Genomic DNA, 25,771 nt, shown 5'->3' with positions numbered 1-25,771 from the left:
CGCAATGTGGTAATGAAATTGTACATTAATATGAAACTGTTTAATGTTTTAATTTTTTGTTTTAATAAATACGGCCGGGAGGGTCACTCCCTCCCTCTTCCAAAAACTTCAAGAACTGTTTCCGGTTTCCCTCCTTTGGGGATTGTGTTGAGAGGGGGTGGCGGGTATCTCAGCCATATGGAAAGGGGCGACCACTCGGTCCCCCCGAACGTATGGCGGAGTACCTCGATCCCCCCGGGAAGCCATTTTGGGCGGGAGGCGCGTCTCGGCTGGTATGCCCGAAGCGGCGTAGCCGGGGCGCGCTTTTTCCCGCCCTAGAGTGGGCTGGCCTAGACACTGACGCGGCTGGCCACGCCCTCGGGGCAGGCAGGGGCGGGTTTACGCCCGCCCTGAAGACGGATAAAAAGGGACGCAAGACCCGAAGGCATCCTCTTGTTCCTGTGCTCTGAAGCTGCACCTCCTCGCTGTACGTGAGCTCGAGACGGAACGAAGAGCCAATTTTGACCCACCCACCAGCCCCTGAGGACAGCAAGTTGTTTGAATAAAGTTTGATGTGGTAACTCTAATTCTTTGTTTACAGGTGTGATTAGTATCGTGATAACTTTGAATATGCAATAAAGAATGGTCAATTTGTGGTATGTTTTGCAAATAAAGTAATCCTGCTTTAGTGTTCATCAGTAAGCATGTTTTAATAAAGTGGTTGTTGTTACTGTCTTTCAAGTAATTTAGTCATTTAGTAATTTAGTTAGAATTGTCGTATTTATTTTGGTCGGGCGGTAAGGTCATGATTGGTGAGCACTAATTGGAAGATCCCTATGAGTGGGCGTCACCCAACACGGATGGGAGCGCTCGGGAGAGGTGGCCTTTGGCCCCTCAACGGGGAGGCGGTCCCTTCTAAGGATGGGTCGCCGAAAGAAAAGGAAAGGCGGTCAAGGCCCCTTCCTGTGTAGGAGGGGTTACAGCCCCCTCCTGGGGAATTTCCCAGGGCCAGTAACGTCTGCGACGGCAGATGTGGTAAGTTGTGCGGGGTTTGGGGGGAGGTCTACGATACCTTCTAGATAACCTCACACGAGTCCTCGAACGACCTTTAACTGGCGTCGAGTTTATTGGTGCCCCCGTCAAGTCAAGGGAAATTGGTAGTTTGCACTTGAGGTACGCCTCAGTGCTGTCGCCCCTCCCAAGTGGGGGGGGGTATTTCTGGTTAGGGATCTTGACACCGGTTACGACCTTGCCGTTGGCCCTTAAACGTTAGGATGTACAATTTCAATATTTCAAGAAAATGTTTTGTAGGATGTTAGTTCGGCTAGGAGAACCTCTGTATTAGAGAATCTGTTAAGGTTAGCCAAACATCGCAATGTGGTAATGAAATTGTACATTAATATGAAACTGTTTAATGTTTTAATTTTTTGTTTTAATAAATACGGCCGGGAGGGTCACTCCCTCCCTCTTCCAAAAACTTCAAGAACTGTTTCCGGTTTCCCTCCTTTGGGGATTGTGTTGAGAGGGGGTGGCGGGTATCTCAGCCATAACACGTTGGTACATTTGTGTTGATTTTTGTGAGCTGCAAATGGAACGCTACCATGAGAACATGCTGTGTGCTTAATTCGTGCCCGAAAAAAAGATACAGCTGAGCCAACATTTCCCCTGCCAATAATGCAAATTCAAATTATACAGCTTTTGCATTTTTATCTGTAATCTAGACACATAGAGGAAACAGAAAACAAGAAAAAGCATGAATTACAAACAGAAAATAAAACATAAAGTAGCACTGCTGGCTTCAGAAGTACACATTTCAAACATGCCTGTTTATCTGAAGCTTGTGTTCTTGTTTGCTTGTCAATTTCAAGTCTTTATGCTTTTCCAAATCAGATGTGAGGTCTAAAATGAGGGCATTTTATAACATAAAAGATGAGCACTTTATAAGCTGTTGATTGTCCCGTTTGTGTAAAATTATTCTGCTATTAAATTGGTCTCCACGGACTAATACAAATATTACTAGGTAAAGAAAAATTAACAGGTATGTACAACGACATTCAGCAGGATATTTATTCAGTTTTTGTTTCACTAGGTTTTCGAGGACATGAAAACTGATCGTTAGGGAGGAAGGATTTTGTCCAGAACAACACACTTTGGCCTGGTGTGACTGCTGAGATAAGATTCCAGGTTTTGGAATGCCACAGAGCACAATTCTATTACTGCATCACAACTTCTACCGCAGGAGCGGATTACAAGGAATCCGAAAGGGGTTTAGAGTGTGCCGCCAAAGTGCACAGATGTGTGGGGAAAAAGATACAGAGAGCATGAATGGGTTGAGGCACAGATGTCCAAGTGTGAAGGGGCACAAAATGTAAATGAAAAATCACAAACGGGTGGAGCACAGGAAATGAGGGCACACACACTAGGTGAGCGACAGGAACTCTTGGATAACATGGTAGATGTGGCCAGGAAATAATGTAGCAGTTACCAAGAAATCAAAACTGCTCCTGTTTACTCTGATTTATACCAAGTTTTGATGTGATGGGATAAATGGAGTCACTCCTTGGCCTGTTTTTTACCCACTAGTACTAGTAATATTCTTGGTTACTTTCACTTTGATTATAGATGCGCAATTGCACGTATTCACTTGCCCTGGACAACTGCACATGCACTAGCAGTCCGAGCACCTGCACTTACACATGCTGGGAACATTCAATGAATGCCAGCGCATTTGTGTACTTACTTGAAGTGCCTGCACAGCTCACTGGTGTTCAGTCCAGCTGGGAGCAGTTGAGGTAGAGTGGAAGCTTGGGCTCATAGGGTGTAGTGGTGATGACTCTTATAGTTCCCCTCAAAATTGCCCTTGGGCATGTAGTATAATTCATGTTTTCATAAACCACTTATTTTTCCATTTACATTCATGCCATTGAGTACCTGACACCAAATGAATCAGGACTGAGCTATTATGGCTGCTAGGCCATATGTCTCTTCTGATTGAGTGGCTCCTCTTTTGTGGCCATCTTAGAGATGTGATTCACCACATCCGACCTCATAAAGTTTGCTCTCTCAGGCCACTGAGTTCTTAACTACAAGACTGAGCTTTGTACTACTGTCGGTGCATTTCAGTCTTGATCGTCTACTAGTCCTCTAGCCCTGATATATATATATATATATATATATATATATATATACACACACATTGGATGTGTTGTGCTAAGCAAGGAAGATAGAAAACGTTTTTATGCCTTTGTCCTTTTTTTCTTACGGTTATTTTGGACATAACTTTCCAGTGTTTGTCCATCTGCACCCTATGCTACTAAAGAGAGAATGTGCCTTCAGGAAGTGGCTGCCAATTCTTCAAGAAAGTAAAGAGTCTTCTTCAAAATCTGGCCCTTGACAGGTTGCGACATCTAGGAGTTTTTGGTCCTTATCAGCTCATGCGCCAAGTCCAAGTAGCAGAGCACTCGGGTAATACCTGGCAGAATAAGAATACTGCTCTTAAACAATATGTAGCCTTCCTCATTGATTCTCCTACACTGGTGTCTTTCATAAGTTCACATGCAAACCTCCTTCCTCACCAAGATTGGGTCTCATTATATTTAATTCTCTATTACCTATCAATCTCATGCTAAAATCTGCTGTTAGGTGGCCTCAAGGGGAGTGGAGTTCAGTGCATTTTCACTTAACACCTTGAATGCTACAGCAAATCCTCCCGGATGCTGACCTCCCTTGACTCCCATTGTTCATGACGAGCTCAGCTCGTCTTGAGCATGGCAGGGGTTAAATGACTGGAGGTGAGGCGAGTGTGCAACTAAAATGACACTGCCAAGCCTTTATATGCATGACTTTTCTTTCACCTGCTATTTTCAGAGTACACTGGACCTCCCACTTTGTCAATGGCGAAAGATATAGGCATGTGAATATTTTAAATATAATAGCGCTGGAGAACTGTAGTTACAGATAAGTAACCTTTTCCTTTTGGTTTATACTTAGACTGCATCTGCAAGACTATACGATAAGTGTAAAACTGATCTGGGCACAACATTAACTGAACTGTAGTTATAAGGATATAACTTTTTTTTCTCCAGTATTGAATCGTTCATAGAATTAAATGTTTGTGTCAGAATAGCATGAAGAACATCATACCATTTTTTTAGCTATAGAAGATGGTGGGTTAAAAAAGATTCATCATATTGAAAGAGATGTTGAAGTGCAGATGCGGGCGCTGTGTCGGCTGTGGCAATACAGGCAATAAAGCATTGTGTATGTGCAGCATGAAAATCCAATCAGTGGTTGATTGGACTTCTAGAAGTTCTTTGTTCCGCCAAGTCCCTTCCTTTTGCAAGAAGGTGTTGAGAGGGTAAAATATTAAATAGAATGAACGCCTCCGACCTTCTTAAGCACAAGGAATAACACCCAGTTCCTACTTCTGTGGCTGGAACCCTCTCAATGGCCCCTTTAGACAAACGGACCTGCACCTCCTGCTGCAAAACAGACAAGTGCTCGTCAGCCATGATGGAGGTGGGTACTGCAGGGTAGAAATAAATGTGAGGGCGTTGCCCCGTTGGATGATCAGGAGGACCCATCTGTTAGAAGTGATGTCCTGCCACCCCACTAGAGAAAATGGCAGATCCTACCTCGTACCAGATGGCTGTGTGCTGAAAAGGACACACTGTTGTATAGCATTTTAGGATCCTATTGTAATTTTTTCGATTCATGCCCTTAAGTAGGTATAAATCACCATATCCTTATATAGGCATAGAAATCATAACCATATTTAGACATAGCTCATGCAGTCCAAATACGGCAGGGCTACTTCTACTAGTTTCGAAAATCATTCCACTTTGGTCATCTCTTTAAACATTCTCCCCCCCATGTCTGACCGTTGGTCGCTAAATAAGGACTTGGTCAGTTTTGGTAGCGCATCAGGGAGATGTCATTGGGATAGAAAGGCCCTTAGTGGACTGGAGAGCATCCTTGATGAAGCAATCTCCGATTTGGTCAATTGGGAGGGGGCTGTAACTGTACGTTTTTCAGATCTATTGATGAAAGTGACCTCTTTAGCTAGATATCCCAAAAGAGATAGGCCCCCGATCCCTCCTCCTAGTTCCCTTAGTTTGTTAAACAAAGAAATAAACAAATTGGTAAGGGACCAATATTTGAATATTCTCCCAGAAAGATCTCGATATATAGCCCTGTTGAAAAGAAGAAGGAAAAGGTTGAAATTCAGATTACGTAAAGATAGGGAGGACCAACTTTGGATACAACTGAGGGAGGCAACCTTTCATGGCCAAGCGAGAACATTTTGGTCCATAATAGGTAGGGGTTGTGGTGCAAGGATGATGCCCTCTCCCATCTCCATTGAGGAATGTGTCTGGGTTGATCATATAAAAAATCTTTATGCAAGTAATGGCGTTTCTGTTCCCGTTGGAAGTTTCAAGGCGGCTCTTTTGGCCGTAGAGGAATCTCCATCTGAAAAGTCTATAGAACAGGCAATATTGGAAATGCGCGCATCTGGAGCTATGGGTCCAGACGAGCTGCCTATTTCTGTTCTAAAGCAGAGCAGTTTAAAATGGAGTAAAATTCTCTATCCCGTATTTGCATACTGCTTTTTAAGCAGGTCAGTCCTTCCTTCGTGGAAAGGGAGTATTTTGGTCCCCCTCTTTAAGAAGGGCGATCGACTTTCTCCCCAAAATTATCGCCAGATTGCTCTCCTGGACGCCATTGGCAAAGTCTTTGCTAAATGCCTGTTAGGACTATTGAATGAATGGGTGGATCAATGCGGCATATTACCTCTTGAGCAAACGGGCTTCCGTAAAGACCACGGTACCCTGGATAATCTAACAGCTTTACAGGTGATTATGGATAAATATATCACGGTCCGGGGGGGAAAAGTATACGCAGCCTTCATAGACTTCTCCACAGCATTCGATAAAGTTGACCGCCCTCTGCTGTGGAGGAAACTATCAGCCTTAGGCATGTCACCTATACTGCTGGATTTAATACAGGATCTCCACACGGATACGTGGTGCCGTATAATGATGGGAGGGGAAAGAGGTTTGTCGCACCCCATCCCTTCCGCCAATGGTCTTAAACAAGGATGCCTACTGGCCCCCTTATTATTCTCCCTCTATGTGTATGATCTCCCTCAAGCTTTGTCTCTGAGTAGTGGTATTGCCCCTGTTTTGGGAGATAAAGCTATTGCATGTTTAATGTATGCCGACGATATTTTGTTATTAGATCTGACACCGAAAGGTTTACAAAATCGTCTGCATGCATTACAGGTGTTTGCAGAGTTGCATTTTTTACAGATTAACATCTCCAAAAGCAAGGTTATGTGTTTAATTGGAAAGAAAAGATATTCTCATGGGAATTTCACATGGTCAATAGGCGGCCAAAAGTTAGAAATTGTGAAATCCTATATGTTTTTAGGGAAAATAATATGTGGTAATATGAGCAATAAAGCTCATATTGAGAATAACATGCGCAAGGCTCTGATGCAGGGTAAGGGCCTAAATGCACTCTATAAAGCCACAGGAAAACGGCATTTTCCCTATTTGCTTGAAGCTTTCCGCGCAAAAATCCCGGCTTCCTTGCTTTATGGCATTGAACTTATTGAAGTGAGTAGTTGGGGTTTTCTTCACACTATTGAAGGTAGACTCCTGCGTCAACTGACCTCTGTTAATACCGCCTGCTCTGTAGCCTCTCTTAGGCTTGAGTATGGCATGAGAAGTAGTTGGGTTCAGGGCCTAGCTGGAATAGTGAGATGGATCTTTCATCTAGCTAAATGTGATCCATCCTCATTAAGACATCTTATCCAAAAGGAATTATTAGGTCCTTTAAAGGAGTTTTCACCAATTGTAAAAAACTTCAGAAAGGCGGTCATGCTATTGCAATTGGAGGAATCTACCCTTTTTTCTCTATCCCTTTATCAGTTAAAAGCTTCCTTAAAATTTGCAACGTGGAAGCTAAGTTTCTCGTTGGATAGAGATCAGATAAGGACAAAGAAAGGTGATTTGCCTGTTATTAATTCCCTTAATCTTAAAACTATGCAACTCTACACTACCTGGAATCTCCCACACGGCATTCGCCGTTTCTGGTTCTTATTAAGGCAAGATATATTACCACTGAATAACCTTTTAGCCAAGTGGAATGGTTCCTCTAACAAATGTACCTTGTGCAATGTCTCGATCCAAGATCTCACCCATGTCTTATTCATATGTCCGGCTTTGATAAAATCCCGTCGTAAATGGGTGAGACCAATTTGTTTAGAACTTGGAATTTTATCTGCTAGTGCCTTTTCTGATGCCATTCTTTCGCCCCCTAATGAAATATTCTGTTCTAGAATTTTTAACTTTTTTAAATGCTTCTTAGATTTGTATTAATCATGTGTGTTATTTTCTCTTTTTGTATACTATTGGATTGTTATTGTGTATGTAAATTTTATGTGGACCTCTTACGAGTTCCAAAACATAAATAAACTTACTTACTTACTTACTAGTTTCGAAAATCCACAACGATTTCTTGGAAAACTCGACTTCAGCAGCTAAGGACTTCCCCTTGCATGCATATTGATTTATCCACGAAATCATGGAGTTTTCAAAGAACTGAGACTCTGTGATGACGTTATTATGTCCACCTTTACGTCAAACTCGGCACCTTCAAGGTATAAATATGCCCACACTTGCCATAGCAAACACACGGTGGTTTGGAGCAGTTTGACTATCTACTATCTACTTGCCCGACGCATCCTGCTACAGCAAGTGCCGAAGGAAGCCGACCCTCCAGCAGACGCACTGAGAGAGACACTGTCTTTTCTCTTGCTGAGAAATACAGCTCCAGTGTTTCCAAGCTACCCTTGCGGGTTATTGGGAAATCGAGTCATGAGATTGACCATCTTCATTCTAAACCAAGGTACGGAGCTGATTAGACCCTAAGAGAAATCTTGGATAGATTCTTGGAAAAAGAATACTAAATTTATGCTACACCTCACTTACTTCTTCCCTTGTACTAGACTTAGGTTAGGTACATCGGGGTAGGCATATTTTAGAAGCACCAATTGAGTACTTTTTTAGCCTTTGTTATTTATGTATGTATTTCTCTATGGTCTAGGAACCATACAATACTCTTACAGTATTATTTTATTCTACTCTTCCAACTGTATGCATTATTCTTTGCAACCAGTATTACGATTGTAGCAGTTAATTTCTTCTGCATGAGAAAGAAGACTGTTCAATAAACACTTTTATTGAAAACGCCAGTCTCTCTATTTCTCTGCAAACTGATGAAACGAAGCATGCACGAATGACTGAGTAAAATATTTATCCATTGTTTCCATGACTCTGAAGATCAGTTTTATCTTGGGGAAACAAAGTTGTCATGTTTATGCGGTTGTCAGAAACTAAATCCCTTCTTGTGAACTCGAGAACGTTTCTAGTGACCTCTGAGCTAGCTGGCACTCACAATTAAGTCTAATAAATTCTATAGAGACCTAGTAGACATAAGTCCTACGTCACATCTATAGGATATATTATTACAATGCGCAGAGCCTATTGGCAATATAGGAACTACACTGCAACACTAAAGCGGTTTTGAAGTTGTTACCAGAGGGATGGCGGTATGACCAGTGCATTGTCCCTGATGCTCTGTAAATTGCATTTGGGAGCCACACCCACAACCTTGAAATTGTTGAGTGGCTTGTTGCACTTGAGGCGAAGTCTGACGTTCTCAATATGCCTAACCCCTGGTTTGTCCCCGAAAAAGACAAAATTGTTGCTTGAACTTCCTGACAGGTGTGGAAAGACCTAAGGAGTGATCTGTGACATGACTCGGAGTCACTCTAGGGCCGAATCTGCCCTCTCACCAAAAATGGCAGGAACCACTGAATGGCATATCTATCAAAGATGACTTGATATACCTTGAAAAGCCCGTGGACCTTACAGCACCGCAAATGCCACAGCGCCCACTTCCGCAGCTGGACCAAGGTCACTCAGCAACAATGGACCAAAGCTCTCAGCAGCACCCAACCCAACGTCAGGCCTGGTTCACCCCGGAACGTAGCACGTTAGAATGCAGATGCAATCAACTGGAAAGAAGGTGACGGTACAGCAGGAACAACTCAGACTGAGCCACCTTCAAGTCGGCCCTCAACAACTACTACCGACAGCTCAAATCTGTGAAAAAGGAGGTCCTGACACACCAGATTGAGACCAGTACCAGTCAAACCAAGGAATTCTTCACCATTGTCAGAGAGTTCAGCTGCCCATCAGCCACTGAAAACTCAATCCCCTCCTCACTGGAACTCTGCAACGTCCTCGCCGACCACTTCCACAACAAGATAGCAATCATCTACAGAAAGTTTGATCCCCAACCCACTGACCACTGCAGCAGAGCAACCGCACACCACATGGGAGCAGCTCAGGACATCCAACACAAAAACTTAAATGAACTCCATCCACTCTGGAGCACCTACCGACCCCATCATCCCAACCAACTTTTCAACCTCCGAAGAGACTAAATCATCCACTAGCTTACCACCATCCCCAACACCTCCATCGCCACAGCCATGTTTCCCGAAACCTGGAAACATGCAGAGGTCAGACCTCCTCCTCAAGAAACCCTCTGCAGACCCCAGCGAGCTCCAGAACTACTGTCCCATCTCACTGCCCCTGTTTCCTGCCAAAGTCCTGAAGAAGGCCATCAACCTCCAACTCACGAACACCTGGAGAGAAACAACCTGCTGGATCCTTCCCAATCAGGATTCAGAGTCAATCGCACCACAGTGACAACCCTGATCGCTGCAAGAGACGACATCCTCACCCTACTCGACTGAGAAGAATCAGTCTCCCTGATCCTGGTTGACCTCTCTGCAGCCTTCCACACCATCTCACACAACACATTCATTGACCGACTACACCAGATCAGAATCACAGAAGACGCATTTAAATGGATGGCCTCCTTTCTCATCGGGCGTACCCAGAGGATCCATCTCCCTCCCTCCCTTCACCTCTCAACCCAAGCACACCATCTGTGGCATCCCTCAAGGCTCATTCCTCAGTCTAACTGTCTTCAACATTAACATGACATCACTCGTGGACATCGTCAGAACCCACAAAATCAACATAGTCTCCTACGCCGACAAAACACAGCTCCTCCTCTCGCTCTCAGCAGACCACACCACAACGAAGACCAACTTCACAACTGTATGAAAAAAGTCACAGCCTGGAAGAAGAACTACCTGAAGCCCAACATAGGCAAAACGGAAGTTCTGATCTTCGGCAGACACACCACCTTCTGGAACGACTCTTGTGGCCATCAGAACTCGGATCTGCCCCCACCTTGAAAGATCGGACCTGCACCCTCAACATTATCCCAGACAGCGAACTCACCATGTGACATCAGGTCAACTATGTCTCCTCAGCCTGCTTCCACAATCTCCACATGCTCCACAAAGTCTTCAAGTGGATCCCCATCAGCACCAGGAAAACTGACGCAGGTCCTCATCTTCAACTGGCTGGACTACGGCAACGCACTCTATGCAGGCACCACGACCGAACTCATGAGAAGACTCCAGATGATTCAGAAGGCAGCAGCCAGACTGATCCTCAACCTGCCTAAGTGGACCCACATCACCCAGCACCTGAAAGGCTTCCACTGGCTCCCCATCTAGAAAGATACCAATTCAAGCTCCTGACCCATGTCACGGCCAAGAACCCGCCTACATGAACCACCTTCCTCCCAGGAACCTCCACTTAACTCACCCAGATACCACACATCCTCTGCTTCCGCACAGGAGGACGCTCCTTCACCCACTCGCAGCCAAGCCCTGGAACACCCTTCCCCGCCACTTCTGCACTTCACCCTCGCTGACCTAATTCAGGAAGGGACACAAGACCTGGGTCTTCAACTGACACTGCAGCACAGCACCTGCATACCCTCTCAGGTGATTAGCAGTGCTAGACAAGATCTACCTGATTGATCGATTGATTACTCTCTGATGGGGACAGCGTGGAGTGTTATCACAGGACAGAATCAAACTTATACAAATATGTCTTAGCTCTAACTCAATAGCAGTTGGTCAGAACATATCCCCACTAGATATGAATTCATGAGATGCAAGGAGGCTGGGGGGGACATTACATCAAAATCCAAATGAGTCAGGGGCAGAGTAGCTAGTACAGTACAGGGGACAGGACACCACAGAGGAAGCAGTACATTAATCATTTGCTTTTTGCCTTTCCAAACACATTACAATTGAACACAAAAATACTACAAGGCGGACTTTGGGCCAGAAACAAGTTCCAGGGAAACAAGATAAAGGGAACCCATCTTTGGGTGTAGCTCAATCAACTAAATTTTTTCAAAGAAATACACTTCTCCAAATTTAAATACCCAAGTGAGTGGCTCTTGGGGAAATATGTACATGATAGCTAGACTGTCCTGTAAATAATTATGCTGGTTCTTAAGTCAGAATATCGATGAGGTGCCTATACAAACCCTGATGGGCTGGTAGCTGCCGGTTCTGTTCTCAAAGACGTGGATAAGTCCGTGATTGTCACCTGCCCAGATCTCTGGAGACTGGTAGGACATAGACAGCAGGTAGGACTCCAGCTGGAAATTTAAGTCAGAAAGTAAGAAGGCTTGCATCAATATCAAGACCACTTTAGGCAAAAATGGCAGAACTTCCGTTTCATCGAGCAATTGATACATGAAATAATCCTGAAGCCTTCTAGGTCATAGCAGTTACCATAAGTCAAACTATGAAGTAAAAACACATCCGCGCATACATATAGAGTGAGAAATAACTAGAGCCTGACCCAAAGAAAAATTTGCAATAACATTTCGGTATGTGGCCGGTACGCAAATAGGGAAACTGGCATTGGTAGTTTCATTAAAATCATACACATTTTCTATCTCTGTATATGAGCCAGAACCCAGCAATGGCACATATTACTTCTGACATCCATTCATACATACTCATAATAGCACAAATGAGACACCCTAACAGCAAATACCTGGAGACATAATGGAAACTGATTGGCAGGTGTGGATTTTACTCATATTCCATCTGCTCTTGCAGGATGCACAAGCACAAGTTAATCATGGGGCATTAGTAAAATATAAAGAAGAGGCCCTAAAGTCAAAATTAAGGTTACAGAAACTCACCAAGCAACTGCTAACAACTGTAAGACTGTCAAAAGCAGACCATTACCGTACCTGGAGCCGCTGCAGCACACTGTTGGCCCGCCGATCAAAGACAACTAAAGTCCTGTCTTCACTGCTTGACAGGATGTAATGTTCATCAGCTGAGACGGAAAGCACAGCGCTGGAGTGGACCTTACGGCTTTTTACTAAAGGCTGGATAGCTGCATGAGAAAAGAATGGTCAAATTATTTCTGTCTCATCAGCGCTTTATACACATCAATCACCTTTTACTTGTTCAATTACAGATTACATAGATTATACCTTCATGAATTATTAACACAGTTTTCACAATATGAATTGGAGGCAACAGTAAACCGCCTACAAAGTGGCCACAATGTTTTATATTTATATTAGCAATACAATTAAAGTCAATCAAGGGGTCAAAGCAGGCTAAAATTGGTGCACTAATAAATGCACTAAATAACATTGACCACCTTGAAATACTATGCTTAATCGAAACATGGATCTCTGATTTATTTTCGAGGATTTGGTCCCATGTAATTATAAGATATCACGTTGCGACCACCTAAATAAACAAAACAGTGGGATATCCCGTACCTACCATAACTCCAGAAAGCCCACTAGCCCACACAGAATGGCTTTAAAAAATTGGATGGCAGGGCCCACCTTACAGCAGGACTGACCTCCACTCCTAAAGAGCCCCACAGCCTTTCTGACGCCCGCCAACATTGGGGGCAGACAGCCCAATAGAAAACATGGATATTATTTCAAAAAGACGTGTCCAGGAATCTGGCTTAACCCCTCAAATGAGATCTTAGTCATGGGTTTACCTCCAATCTATCCCCCTTGGAGGGAAAAAATCTTTCTCCTCATCCTGCCCGTGAGGGGGAGACTGGAGGATTTACTTCCATCCTGCCTTCCTGATCGTGGGCAGAAAGACCAGGGGATACAAGTGATAGAGTAAAAAATTAATTACCCAGGACTGACCACTATATAATCTTTTTACATTTCACGCGGATCGAAAGCACTAATGGTGACCAACCCATCCCAGGTTTCCTGCTTGACAAACTGAAAGAATAAAATCTTCTAGCTGAATTATTACCTCTTTTATTATGAAAAATATGAATACATCTCTAATGACCGGAGAGGCCATAAATTTAAATCAGCAGTTGGGCATCCTGGACTGTAAAAACCTTCCCACAATGCTAAGGACCCTGCCAATTACCACCCCATATGATTGCTACCTTAGTTGACAAAACTCCTAGAAAAGGTGGGCATCTATGAGAAAAAAACTATTAGCTAAACCTCAGGCAGGCTTAGGAGCAGTTCCTGGAACCCTACCAGCCTTAATTTCGGTAACAGACAATCTTAATATGCTAGCAAATAGCAGTGAATGTTGAGTAATGATACTCCTTGATTTAACCCCTGTCTTTGGCACCCTACTGTGTCGCCCAAAGCGTTTGGCTACTAAAGACACAGCCCTCCTTTGGCTTTGGCCATAAAAAAAAAAACACAGCCCTCCTTTGGCTAAAATCTTTTACTACCAACAAAACTCAACAAATAAATTATGCTTTTTTATTCTGCTATGTTTCCTCCCTGTTGAGGAGTCCCACAGGGTCGACCCTGCCTCCACTATTGGTCAACATTTATTTAAAAACTTGGCTTTACTTTTGCATCAGTTCAATTTGATCACTTTTGATCAGTTGACACCCAACTAATTATAAACTTAAAGGATGACCCCGGCAGCCGATCTGCTAGACTAGCTTGCTGTCAGTTCCAGTTGACTCAAAACTCAAAACTACCTCACATCAAACCAATGCATTCTGAAATTCAAATAATAAAATACAAATTCAATCACTGGGACTCAACTTTCTACCCCCTCCCACCTCCACCCCACCCTGCCAATGGGACAATGCCCCAAACCCAGTCCCTACAGTCAGAAATCTAGGCGTGTTACTAGATACCAGATTATGTCTTGAAAAGCAAATTGAGCCATTAGAAAGACATGCAGCTATCAACTATGGGCTCTCTGCTGAATTTTCACAGTTCTAGCCTTCTCTAACAGAATTGTCGTCCCCAATAAACTCATACAGTCTTGGAGAAACTTTGACAATAACACCCAAGCTGCTTTAACCAGGTGCCAGTTTAACCTAATACATTGCCTGTGACTGATTATCTTCATTAATTTTACTTGCTACATGTGCAAAAATCCATCATTTTCAAGTCAGCTTGCTTTAAATATAAAATCTTTCACAAAATTATGCCTAAGATTCTTGGCAAAAATAATAACTAGAAAAGAAAATCAGTACACATGTTCAGACCCTCGATCAAGGATCACAAAATACCGCCAATTTGGAAATTTCATTGGCCAAGTAACTTTAAATGTGGTGGTGGAGCCTCCTGTGTTTAAGGGCTTTTATTGTGGAAGTAACTCCCCTTTGAAACCATTCTGAAAACTCTCCGATTAAATTCAGGAACTCACTGAAAAGCTGGCTTTTCTCATGCACATGCCTCTGTGCAAGACATACAGCCAGTCAAATGCACCATTCTGTAGCACTAAGAAACATTTTCGAAGTGTAAGTTGCACCAAAAATAAGATCACAACTAAATACATAAATATTGGTATTAATTAAATATCTGGTAATGTAATACCTAGTAGATTAATAATATGTCTTCTGTTTTTAAAAACATTAATTAGTTGAGGACAGTTCAAAAGAAATTTCAGAAAACAATTGAGAGTAGATATGCTGATACTGCAATCAGTTCTTAAACATACTTGGAACAGGAAGTCTTGTTGCTGCTTGCGGATCGCAACTTCTCAGAGCCTAACTTTCCAGGATCAGGCATAGCAGTAGGAAACACTAATGCGATCAGAGTGTGAGGTTTTATGTAGCAGAATCACTAGTGAACACGGAAGGAGGTGATTTGAAGGTTTTCCTACGCATTCAGTTACAGGAAAATAGAGTGATTCACATTCCCCAGTCTTACGGTCACAGGCTATACTCAAGAAGCTGTGACCCGTGGACTAGCATAAATAAGATATTTAACACCAGGGACTGTAATATTTTGATATTTCCAGAGTTTAGAGACATATATAGTATTTATGCAGCACTCAAACAATAATAAGGTCAAAACACCACACTAGTATAATCCTAATCCAATTTAGACAGAGTAAATTTTTATAAATACTGTGACACCAAAATGACGAAACTCCAACAAGTAAAACCAGAGTTATACATTTTTAAAGTTTTGTGGTTAAAATAGAGCCACAAAGCACCACGTGTGGTTAATAGATCGCGCTGGACCGGGTCAAAGTCACAAATTGAGTTGCAACGGTCGGATACAGGGCTCCTGTACGGCCCATGGAGAGTTTACTTTCCTCCATCCAGGTCCACACAAGGAGCCTTAGCTGGAGCTTCACGTTAGCAAGGCCCACAAAGAGATCATTGTCAGCGCAAGGAGCATGTTGCCACTGAAACTTTGCGTTAGCAGGAGACTTTTGGTGGGAAGAGGAAGATGCAGAGATCATTGCTGACAAGAGGAGCCTGCTCAAAGTAGCGAACAGCGCCAAGCGTCTGGATTTTCACCTGTAGTTGTAGTCTTGAGTAGGAGGAGTACACTCTGATGCTAGCCAAGGGTCCAGGACCTAGTGGGGCGCCTCTTGGGGATCACAACTCACTCTAACAGAGGCCAGCAGCAGGGCTCCTGCAGGTCCAGTTGGAACGGGTCAGCTGGGCAGTTGTAAGATGCCCTCTGGAACGTCTTGTGTTTCTGTAGCTGAAACAGCAGGTCAGCTAAATGACCCTCGGAGTCACCTCTGTGGATCCTGGGTTTAAGCAAGAAGCAGGTTCAGTCTTCTTTCTTTCAGACAGCATGGCAGTTCTTTTTCTGAATCTTTCACAGTTCAAGAGTGTTCTGATGAGTGGTTCTGAGGGTATTATTCTTATACCTAGTGCCAGCCTGCGGGTGGGGAATGCCCCCTTCTGTCTAACCTCCCCTTTTCCTTGGTTCTGGCTCCAATCTATCTAGGGGGGCAAAGGCAGGCAGGCCTAGGTGTGAGCTGCATTTGTCAGTGGCAGGGCAGGCACATTTTGTTTAGGAAGAACAATGCCAGCCTCGAAAAGTTTACAAATGTGGCTGTGTCCAAACTGGGGAGGCATGCTTTACAAAATAACGATGGAAAGGGATACGGCCTGAGAGATTACCAGTGGCTGAGATTAATTCAAGCAATCCATCAACTACTTTTTCTGAACTTTAGTTATGTCGATCTAAGTGGTACAGGTAAGCCCAGACGTGGGTCTCATGCAAACTGTGTCACTGGAACCAAGCTATACCTGGCTCCCCTAAATAGGGCGAAACTGGTCCTGGGTTGCTTTTGTTCCAGTTCAGGGAGTACCTGGCCTGGTGGTTTGGGCTGGACTGTTCTCGTTGGAGCAGGGGCAAGATTTACTTGTATATGAGATTAATTCAAGCATTCCATTATCACTTTTTTCGTCTACTTTAACTTTCTAATAGTGGCATTTTCAGGATTAGTAACTTAAAATTCAACTTTTCTATTAAGCACACATTTCTTAAATTATAAATATCATGCACCCTGCCCTGTGAGCTTTAAGAAATGATTAATGAATAATCTTTATTTTCATGAGTACTTAGAATCTTTGCAAAACACACAATACTTAAAAACTTCTATAGAACTACTACACACTTAAAATCACAATGTGTACAGGAGTGTGCATCCTTGCAGAACATGTTTATCAAACGTGACATAAATATGAGTTTTAAGTGCCTTCCTTAGGTGCAAATATAAAAAGTGAAGGTTTGGGCCTGGCATAAACTTCTATTTATATTCTATAGTATCATGCACTAGGGACTTATAAGGAAATTAAAGGTACCAATCAGGTGTATAAAAATGTTACCATGTTTTCAAGGTAGAGCACAAGCACTTTACCACTAGCAGACGTAAAGTGCACAGAGTCTTAAAAGCCAACAAAAACGTGTTCAGCATGAAGGCAATAATCTGGGGTGACCCTACAAACATGGTCAAGCCCACCATTAATAATTCTACTGGGGATGTATGCAGAAGATTTTTCTTTTGGGCTGCTATTACAATCATTGTGACACCAGAGTATCGTCGATTAGGTTATTCCAGAATTCTCTTTCGAATGGACCTAGAGGTCTTGCCATTGCAATATTTAAGGCCACGCCTTATTAGTTGACAATGTTATTTCAGCAATTTGGGTAGAAACACACCCGCCTATTAGTCATTGCATTTGAAGAGCCAACAAATGGTCTGATTTTATAACTAATTTCTGTTCTGTTCAAAAAGCTTTATTCGAATTGTAAAAACAGTTCATAAAAGCATACAATAAAATACATCTATTTGAATTTCATCATAATTACAAACAAAGTCATAAAATACACAGTGATTCATTAAAATATTTAGTATCTAGATTAAAATAGCGAAACCACCTATCAAACTACACAAAAATACATTAAAATTTTGGGATGGGAGGCCAGTTAATCTAATACATTAGAGCGTCGTAATCTTAATACTACTTTCAAAAAAGCCGTTACTGTGACAATTGTATGGTGATCGGCCAAACAAACAACGCAATTTATTATAAGCCTCACGAGACTTTCGCACTCCCCAGGTACGCAATAGGGGCCTTAAGATTTGTCTCCTTGGATGTGCGTAAAAGGTACAATAAAAGGTAAAATGCATGTTAGACTGGAAGGAAGACATGTCACATGGGCAGATTACTTTCTCCTTGGACCATTCCTTACATATTGGGAGCATAATTATCCTAAAAAATGTTTCCAACCTAAAATAAGTTAGTAGTCTACGGTCATAAAAAGGTTGAACTATTAAGAGATAGAGCTGGATAGTGTTGTGGAGGATGACAGCATCATGATTTTTTACTGTTATTTTTAACCTCTCATTACCCCATCTCTTAATTTCCAGGTGCTCCATCAGGAGCTTTTTTAAGGTTGGCCTCGACACCAGGTCCAATGATGAAGGATTTTGGAAATATTCTTGGTGGCCGATGTTGTTTACAAAGCTCTTAATATAGGAGAACCACTTTACATTTTTTACTCCCTGACTTTGTAGACAGTCCTCTATTATCATTCTATTAAGGGAGGTGGCCGGATTGGTCCAGATGTTATGCCAGAGTAATATTGGAGCCACCCTTATGATGTCAGTGATATACATTACTGCCAGTTCCTCGTGAAGTACGTAAGTAGACGTGCTCGGCGGTAATGCTAAAAGGTAGCGTAAACATTTGTTTTCTGTACATTGAATTACTTCAGCCGATAACCATCCCCACAGGCCAGCACCGTATGTACCTATCGAAACACATTTTGCTCTATATACCTGAAGGAGCTCCCTAGGAGGTCTTAAGCCTATTTTTTGGGAAAAGTTTAAAAGAGCTCCAATGGCTTTATTAAACAAAAGGGCTCTGGCATTCACTGCAGGTTTCTAGATGCTGCGACGATCAAAGAGAACTCCTAAGTAACAGAAAGTATCTGTTACTTCCAGTGGTTTATTTTCTAAGAAGATGCTACAAGGAGCTCTCACTTTCCTCATACCACAGGACATTGTGAAGGTTTTTGAAATGTTTATGTTGAGGCCCCGTTCAGTCATAAAAAGTGCAAAGGTATCAACGGCCCTTTGAAGTCCCCTCTTGGTCTGTGAAAGGATAGCCGCATCGTCGGCATAGAGCAATATCGGTACGGGTCTTCCCTTAATAACAGGGTAATCGTTATAACTCTGCACCAATTTAGCCCCCACACCGTTAATGTACAGATTAAACAACAGAGGTGCCAAAATACACCCCTGTCTAACACCTCTGTGGATCCAAAAAAAATCTGTACATTCCCCCTTCTTTCCATATCTAACACGGGCCCGCACCAAAGTAAAGTTGTTTAATGAAATTTAAAATGTTTATGTCCAGCCCTATGTCCCCAAGTGTTTGCCATAAAAGGTCATGCCTTACGCAGTCGAAAGCGAAGCTAAGATCTACGTATGTAATGTACAAGTTATTAGCTCTAGCGTGCGTATATTTAGCAGTTATGAGGGCTAAATTCAAACCCTGCTCTATGGTACCCCGCACATTTCTTAAATTATAAATATCATGCACCCTGCCCTGTGAGCTTAAAGAAATGATTAATGAATAGTCTTTATTTGCATGAGTAATTAGAATCTTTGCAAAACACACAATACTTAAAAACTTCTATAGAACTTTTACACACTTAAAATCACAATGTGTACAGGAGTGTGCATCCTTTCAGAACATGTTTATCAAACGTGACATAAATATGAGTTTTAAGTGCCTTCCTTAGGTGCAAATATAAAAAGTGAAGGTTTGGGCCTGGCATAAACTTCTATTTATATTCTATAGTATCATACACTAGGGACTTATAAGGAAATTAAAGGTACCAATCAGGTGTATAAAAATGTTACCATGTTTTCAAGGGAGAGCACAAGCACTTTACCACTAGCAGACGTAAAGTGCACAGAGTCTTAAAAGACAACAAAAACGTGTTCAGCATGAAGGCAATAATCTGGGGTGACCCTACAAACAGGGTCAAGCCTACCATTAATAATTCTACTGGGGTTGTATGCAGAAGATTTTTCTTTTGGGCTGCTATTACAATCATTGTGACACCAGAGTATCGTCGATTAGGTTATTCCAGAATTCTCTTTCGAATGGACCTAGAGGTCTTGCCATTGCAATATTTAAGGCCACGCCTTATTAGTTGACAATGTTATTTCAGCAATTTGGGTAGAAACACACCCGCCTATTAGTCATTGCATTTGAACATCCAACAAATGGTCTGATTTTATAACTAATTTCAAAACCATGACTTTATTAAATTCTGGTTAAACAATTGTTATATTTTGCTATGAATTAATTGTAATGATGATGGTAATTAACTAATCCATAAACTTAATTTGTTTATAATAATTTCCAATGTGTTACTCATTTCCATCAAGAAACTATACACTGTATGCAAATTCTGAAAAGAGCACTGAGCATGTGGTCTGTAGAACGACAACTGTGACCTATTCCTATGGTCAAAACCAGGTCGGGTAAAGATGCTTTCACCCGTAATAATTTTATGGGTTGCTCTCTACCAACAAGTAAAACAGGCAGTAAGTAGGATGGGAATCATTACAAACTTGAACAGGGAAAAGTATGTACAGAAAAGGTAACGTAGGCCCTTTTACATACAGCTAGAGGAGAAATTGGAAAGATCTCTATACAGACAGGTTATTATTGATTGTAACTGATAGAAAATAAGAGAAGGAGAACAGTCACCATACCTTGTTAATCCATGGTGAACCGCCCTGCATGCAGGTAAATAATCTATGCTTTTGCATTGATCAGCATGCTTGTTTTTATACGATTATTGCTACATATGTATCAATCATTCTGTAAAGTTTTTATTTTAAAAATGAAAAACCTTAATAAGATATGTTATTTAAAAGAAAGTAATACAATAATGTGTGTGAACCCAGTGCCAAATGAAGTTCAAAGTTCATCGATCTTGTATTACTTGCACCTGACACTGTTAATCACTATTAATTAAACTTGTGATACCTATGCTTGGTGAAGGTTGAGCAAAGATTGTTAGCTGTATTCCAACAACCAACAGAAAATGGGATAAAACAATAGTATGCATAACCTCAAAAATATCTATACAAGCTGCTTAAGGGCGGAACGGGTTGGCTGAGTCCCAGTTTCCCTTCATGGTTGGGGGTTCTGATTTGTGCTAAGTGCCAGTGGACTCCAATGCTTACTTTCAGTGTTCGAATGCTTAATTCATGTTAACACATTCAAGATCAATACTTAAAAAAACAAAAATGTAAGTCTTAAAAACATTTGTGTGGTCCACTGTGGACAGACCTGTTGACCAAATAAAGGAGCATGGGTATTTGGGGATGTGTTTTTACCCTAAAAACAGTAGGGAAAAACAGTTTGCAAATATAAAAGAACAGCTGAAAATAATCATTAGATGATTAAATGGACTTAGACAACAAAATGAGGGCTCACCGATCACTCCAGTCGTAGGCACACAGAAAGTAAAGCATGGCCTTATGACGTATGGAGTGTTAGTATGGGTGATGCATAAAATAAATTGCATACTTTTCTTAATTAAGAAACCTTTGTATTTTGCATAAAGTTTGGGATCCCTTTTGTATCTATGTTGTTAATAAGACAAAATAGTAAGATAATATTGCTAAAGAAATCAGTCGCAGAAGGACACATAATTAGCTTGCCTTTTTCTTACAGGATAATTTAGTCAATCCTGCCAAATATGTGGTCCTCCACTATAAGTCCAGGGGCCCTGAAAATCACTTCAGGGCTTAACTCGATTTACAATGTTCTTATGATGCAATAAATTCGTTTTGTGTGTTCCCCACATCCTGAACACCAGCAAATAGATCACTTACAGCAAGTATCTAATAGCTTCAGCCATAGTTCAAGAAATTCGCATAACACAATTAGCCAATAAGTCATTAATCAACACAAAGCATCAGTAATACCACTTACTCTCCTGTAACAAACGTCCAATTAGATGTTTTTATTTATTTATTTAAATGGAAGCCCTTCAGTTGACTTTTTATAATAAAAGCTACATTCTTGCGAGCCAATTGTTGAACCAATGTATTATAAAAAAAAAAGCAATAAATTACACCAGTCCCTAATCTGAACGGTAAATGTTTAATCATCACTGATATGCTGGGGCATGAGGTATAGATAGCTGAGGTATTTTCTCTAGGTCAGCTCTAGACTGGTGGAACAGACATTCGCCCTACATTTTATCTTGACAGCAAACTATGGTGGTAACGGAGTGCTTGGTGTAAGAATGTAATATGTATTGGCCATTTACCGTTTTTTTCTGTGAAGGTGCAAAGTAAAAAGATAAAAAGGGTGTTAAATCTTTAAAGTGGGGCTCCCAAAATAAAGTTTCGATTTTCTATCTTTTTTTAAAGGTCCACAAATTCACGGTACTGTGTGATTGGGGCTTGTTGAACAGAAAGTACACATTAGACTACCTTCTGCTATGTTTTCCTGCTCACTAGAAGAGCCAGTTCCGAGGTGAACATGGCAATTAACTTTTTGACAGGGCACAGATCATTACGGATGCCTCTCCTATTCTGAAATATAATGGTGACAGAGCAAGCCCGAGAAATCACAGAGTGTCATTGGGTTAAATTTGCAAGATGGTCGGAGGGGCAAGGCCAAGTCAGGCGGACAGTTGCTAAGTGTATACCCCAGCCGCTATTATGACTTTTAAAAAAGGAAGTGGAAATGCTAAGCATATCTGAACAAGAGTGTTTTATTACAGAAGGACTCAAGAGGGATTATGCACTCAAGTACTCCGCTGGCAAAAAGCACCACCAATGAATGTGGAGGTGTTATGGGGTATTAGGTTTATGGTTTAACTCTTTTTATTATTCTGAAATGCACATATCGTCGCCCACAGCTAGCTGGTCATTGTGGAGCTTTAGGTTGACATTTCAGTTTTAAGAGGTATTATCTTTAAAACAAGTTGCTCGATTTCAGACATTTTGTGATCTTTTAAACTTACAGCACTGGAATGTAAAAGACCTCACCTCGGGGGTCATATACAGTGACCCTCTTATCGTAAGAGCCTGCTACCAGGATATCCGGCTGGTACGACAGGCACAGTACAGCAGTCTTCCCTCTAAAAAGTCACAGAAGAGAGAAAAACATCAGTTTTGAGTGGATACGATCCTATCCCCGGAGCATAGAATCCCTGCTCTGCATGACTGGAAAGTATCCCTTCTTTGTGAATGGAACACTCTAATCATGCACAGGAAAACTCCTTCCTCCCCAATTTACCCTCCAACATCTGGTTTAAAATCTCACTTTCCATCTATGGAGCCTCTATGACTCCCTATGTTAAGAACACAGAGGAGCATAATTTCTCTGCTTCCTTAAATGGAAAGATCCCCTCCCAGTTTTGGCAAATGGATATTTAATAACAAGAAGGATGTAAATATGTGCAGTGAGTTAGTGCATCATTGCCCAAATGCAGATACATAATAGGTCATAGGAACACAAAGAGACCCTGGCCACACAAGATGTATGAAATAATAAGTAGAATAAATGTATAGAAATAATTTAATCTGAGCAAAAAGCCCACAGGTCCCTGAACGGGCACACCCTAAGGGTCTACAGTTAGCTAATAAGCCAGTGTCTGCTTATAGAATTGAGGGTACAGTACTAAAGCCAGTTAGATATGAGGACACTGACTGAAGTCCAGCACTTTGGGGTACGCTGGAGGATCAAGCCACCCTCACATAGCAATTCCTAAGGTCTTCGCCAAGAGTAGTCCCCGACTTAGGTCAGGGATCACTGGAGACTCCCTTAGGTGCCGAGGTTTAGCTATAAAGGGAGTGGGGTATCAAAGGGACGTGCCAATGTGCAGTTACCTTATCTCCCTAGACAGCTGCCCCTCTGCCCCCATGTCCCAGAGCTTGATGGTGCTGTCCCACGATCCCGAGCACAGATTGTTCTCACGTGATGCCAGAGACCACACCCAGCCCTAGGAAGAAGGAGAGGAAAGGTGGTCACACCTATTGGTTCACGATGCCATAGGTGATAAACTGGGTGCAGTGTACCTCTGAAGGAAGGCCTTCAGAGGTGAAAGGAAGAGTCTGGTGCCCCTGGGTATTAACAGACCTCTTTCCCCCGCCCTCTCATGGAACTGAAGCACCCAATACCAGGGACACTCTAGAAGTTAATACTGTACCTTGTGGGTACCACTACTCTTGGCACCTAGGGCTTTCACCAGGACTTTCTCACCATCCTGGCCCAACTTCTTTAGATCCCAGACGCTGACATTTCGATCCCTCGAACCCGAAACACAGATTGATCCTCCCTGGAAGAAGAGAATGAAACAATGTGAGAAACTACAACAGTAATAATCATGAGTTAAAGCTCAGACAGTATTGTTCACTTTGTGACCATGTAGTGAGGTAGCAGATGACAGGGATCAGAAACAGGCCGTCTTTTCCAGCAAGTTATTACTCTTTTCAGAGCCACTCGGCAATGTCTCCTTCAGACAGACGAGATGGCCAGCACAATGACCTGCCCGCAAAGTGCAAGAGTACTGAAGCTCACCAAGTCCTTATCCAGTACTGTACATGGAGTAGCTACCAGGAGTTCGGGCAGGATCAATGTGTCTTTTTCTCCAGCACCCCAGCCAATGTTATACTCCTAAGGAATGACCGGAAGTCACTGCTACAATGGTGTATGCCTGGTCCACTCTGACCCTCATGCAACCCCACACTGTGCTGCAGAGGTGCCTGCAATCTCAAACCTAAAGCCAATTCAATATTCTGTTGCATAGGTATCAGCAATCTCAAAGCCATGGCCAGTTGCATACTGTGTTTCATTACGACTCTGCTATCAAAACCACAGGTAACGACCCACTGCGCTGTACTGGTGCTTGCAATCTCAAAACCACTGCCAATGCCATGCTGTGCTGGTGCAGCCACTCTCAAAACAATGGCAACACCATATTGTGATGCACTGGAACTTGCACTCGCACTCAGTCAACACCATCTAGTCCTGCGCTGGTGCGGGCACTCTCAAAACCATAGCCACAACCATACGGCGCTACAATGGTGCCTGTATTCTCAAAACCATTGCCAATTCCACACTGTTGGACCAGTGCTCAGACTGAAACCATGGCCAGTACCATGCTGTATCTCATGGAGCATGTACTTCCAAAACCATGGCAAATTGTATTCTGTGCGGCACAGGATCTTGCACTTTAAAGCTACAACCAACATCATTCTGTGCTACAACGTTGTCTGCACTCTTAAAACGACTGTCAATTCCTTAATGTGCTGCACCAGTGCATGCACTCATGAAACCACATTCAGTTCTACAAGTTGTTACACCCTTACTTGCACTGTCAAAGCAACAGCAAACTGCCTGGTGTGCTGCAGTAGTGCATCCATTCTCAATACCACATCCAAATCCATACCCAAGGTAAATAATCAGAAATATGAATTGGAGGGAAGTAAAAGATATCCGGGAGCAGAAAATATGAACCTCCTCTTGCCCAAGTAGACTCCTCAACACACAGACAAGGTTTTCAATGTTGCCATTCCTTATTTAGTACTGCTTCTGTCGCAGGACCTTTTTTGCTTGACCGCTTACAGTTTTTGCCTACACCAAAGCAGCCAAAACCTTTCATGCATTCAAGCTGTGAAAACATTTTTTGTGTCACTCCCAAACCTTCTGCACCCTCACAGGTCAGTCTTGTCTCTTGATCTTAAGTTCGAAGTCTCGCGTAAAAAAAGAAGAATGATAAGACATCTTGTATGCTGTTTATTCAAATGTACTTTTTTGGTATGGACCTTAAAAGTCATCAACAAAGATCAATAAAGCGGGGAACATCCTTTACAACGCGGATTTTACTCCGCAAGGCTTTCACAACGCGTCCGTTACAACGCAAGTCGTAACCACGACTTGCGCTGGAGGGTGCTAGAGGATTAAGAATAGTATATTTACTATTCCAACACCTTCCCTAGTGTCCACGGGGACTGGTGTTAGAATAGTAAATTATACTATTCTCAATCCGC

The 25,771-nt window shown here is 42.3% G+C and overlaps 1 protein-coding gene across 2 annotated transcripts in view; it reads right to left on the bottom strand.

Moving 5' to 3' along the window:
- FBXW9 (F-box and WD repeat domain containing 9) overlaps positions 1 to 25,771 on the bottom strand; it is a 166,141-nt gene that overhangs the window by 69,425 nt on the left and 70,945 nt on the right. For both annotated transcript variants that reach the window (XM_086950643.1, XM_086950644.1), the window contains exons 4-8: positions 23,929 to 24,057; positions 23,609 to 23,721; positions 22,766 to 22,857; positions 12,193 to 12,341; positions 11,473 to 11,586 (exon numbers count right to left, since the gene is read on the bottom strand). In XM_086950643.1, the coding sequence (XP_086806769.1) occupies positions 11,473 to 11,586; positions 12,193 to 12,341; positions 22,766 to 22,857; positions 23,609 to 23,721; positions 23,929 to 24,057 (597 nt within the window). The remainder of the gene's footprint in view (positions 1 to 11,472; positions 11,587 to 12,192; positions 12,342 to 22,765; positions 22,858 to 23,608; positions 23,722 to 23,928; positions 24,058 to 25,771) is intronic.

The sequence above is a fragment of the Lissotriton vulgaris genome, unplaced genomic scaffold, assembly GCF_964263255.1.
Source record: "Lissotriton vulgaris unplaced genomic scaffold, aLisVul1.2 SCAFFOLD_562, whole genome shotgun sequence".
Lineage (NCBI taxonomy): Eukaryota > Metazoa > Chordata > Amphibia > Caudata > Salamandridae > Lissotriton > Lissotriton vulgaris.
The sequence above is the reverse complement of the archived record's forward strand: the minus strand, read 5'-3'. Positions and strand labels throughout refer to the sequence as shown.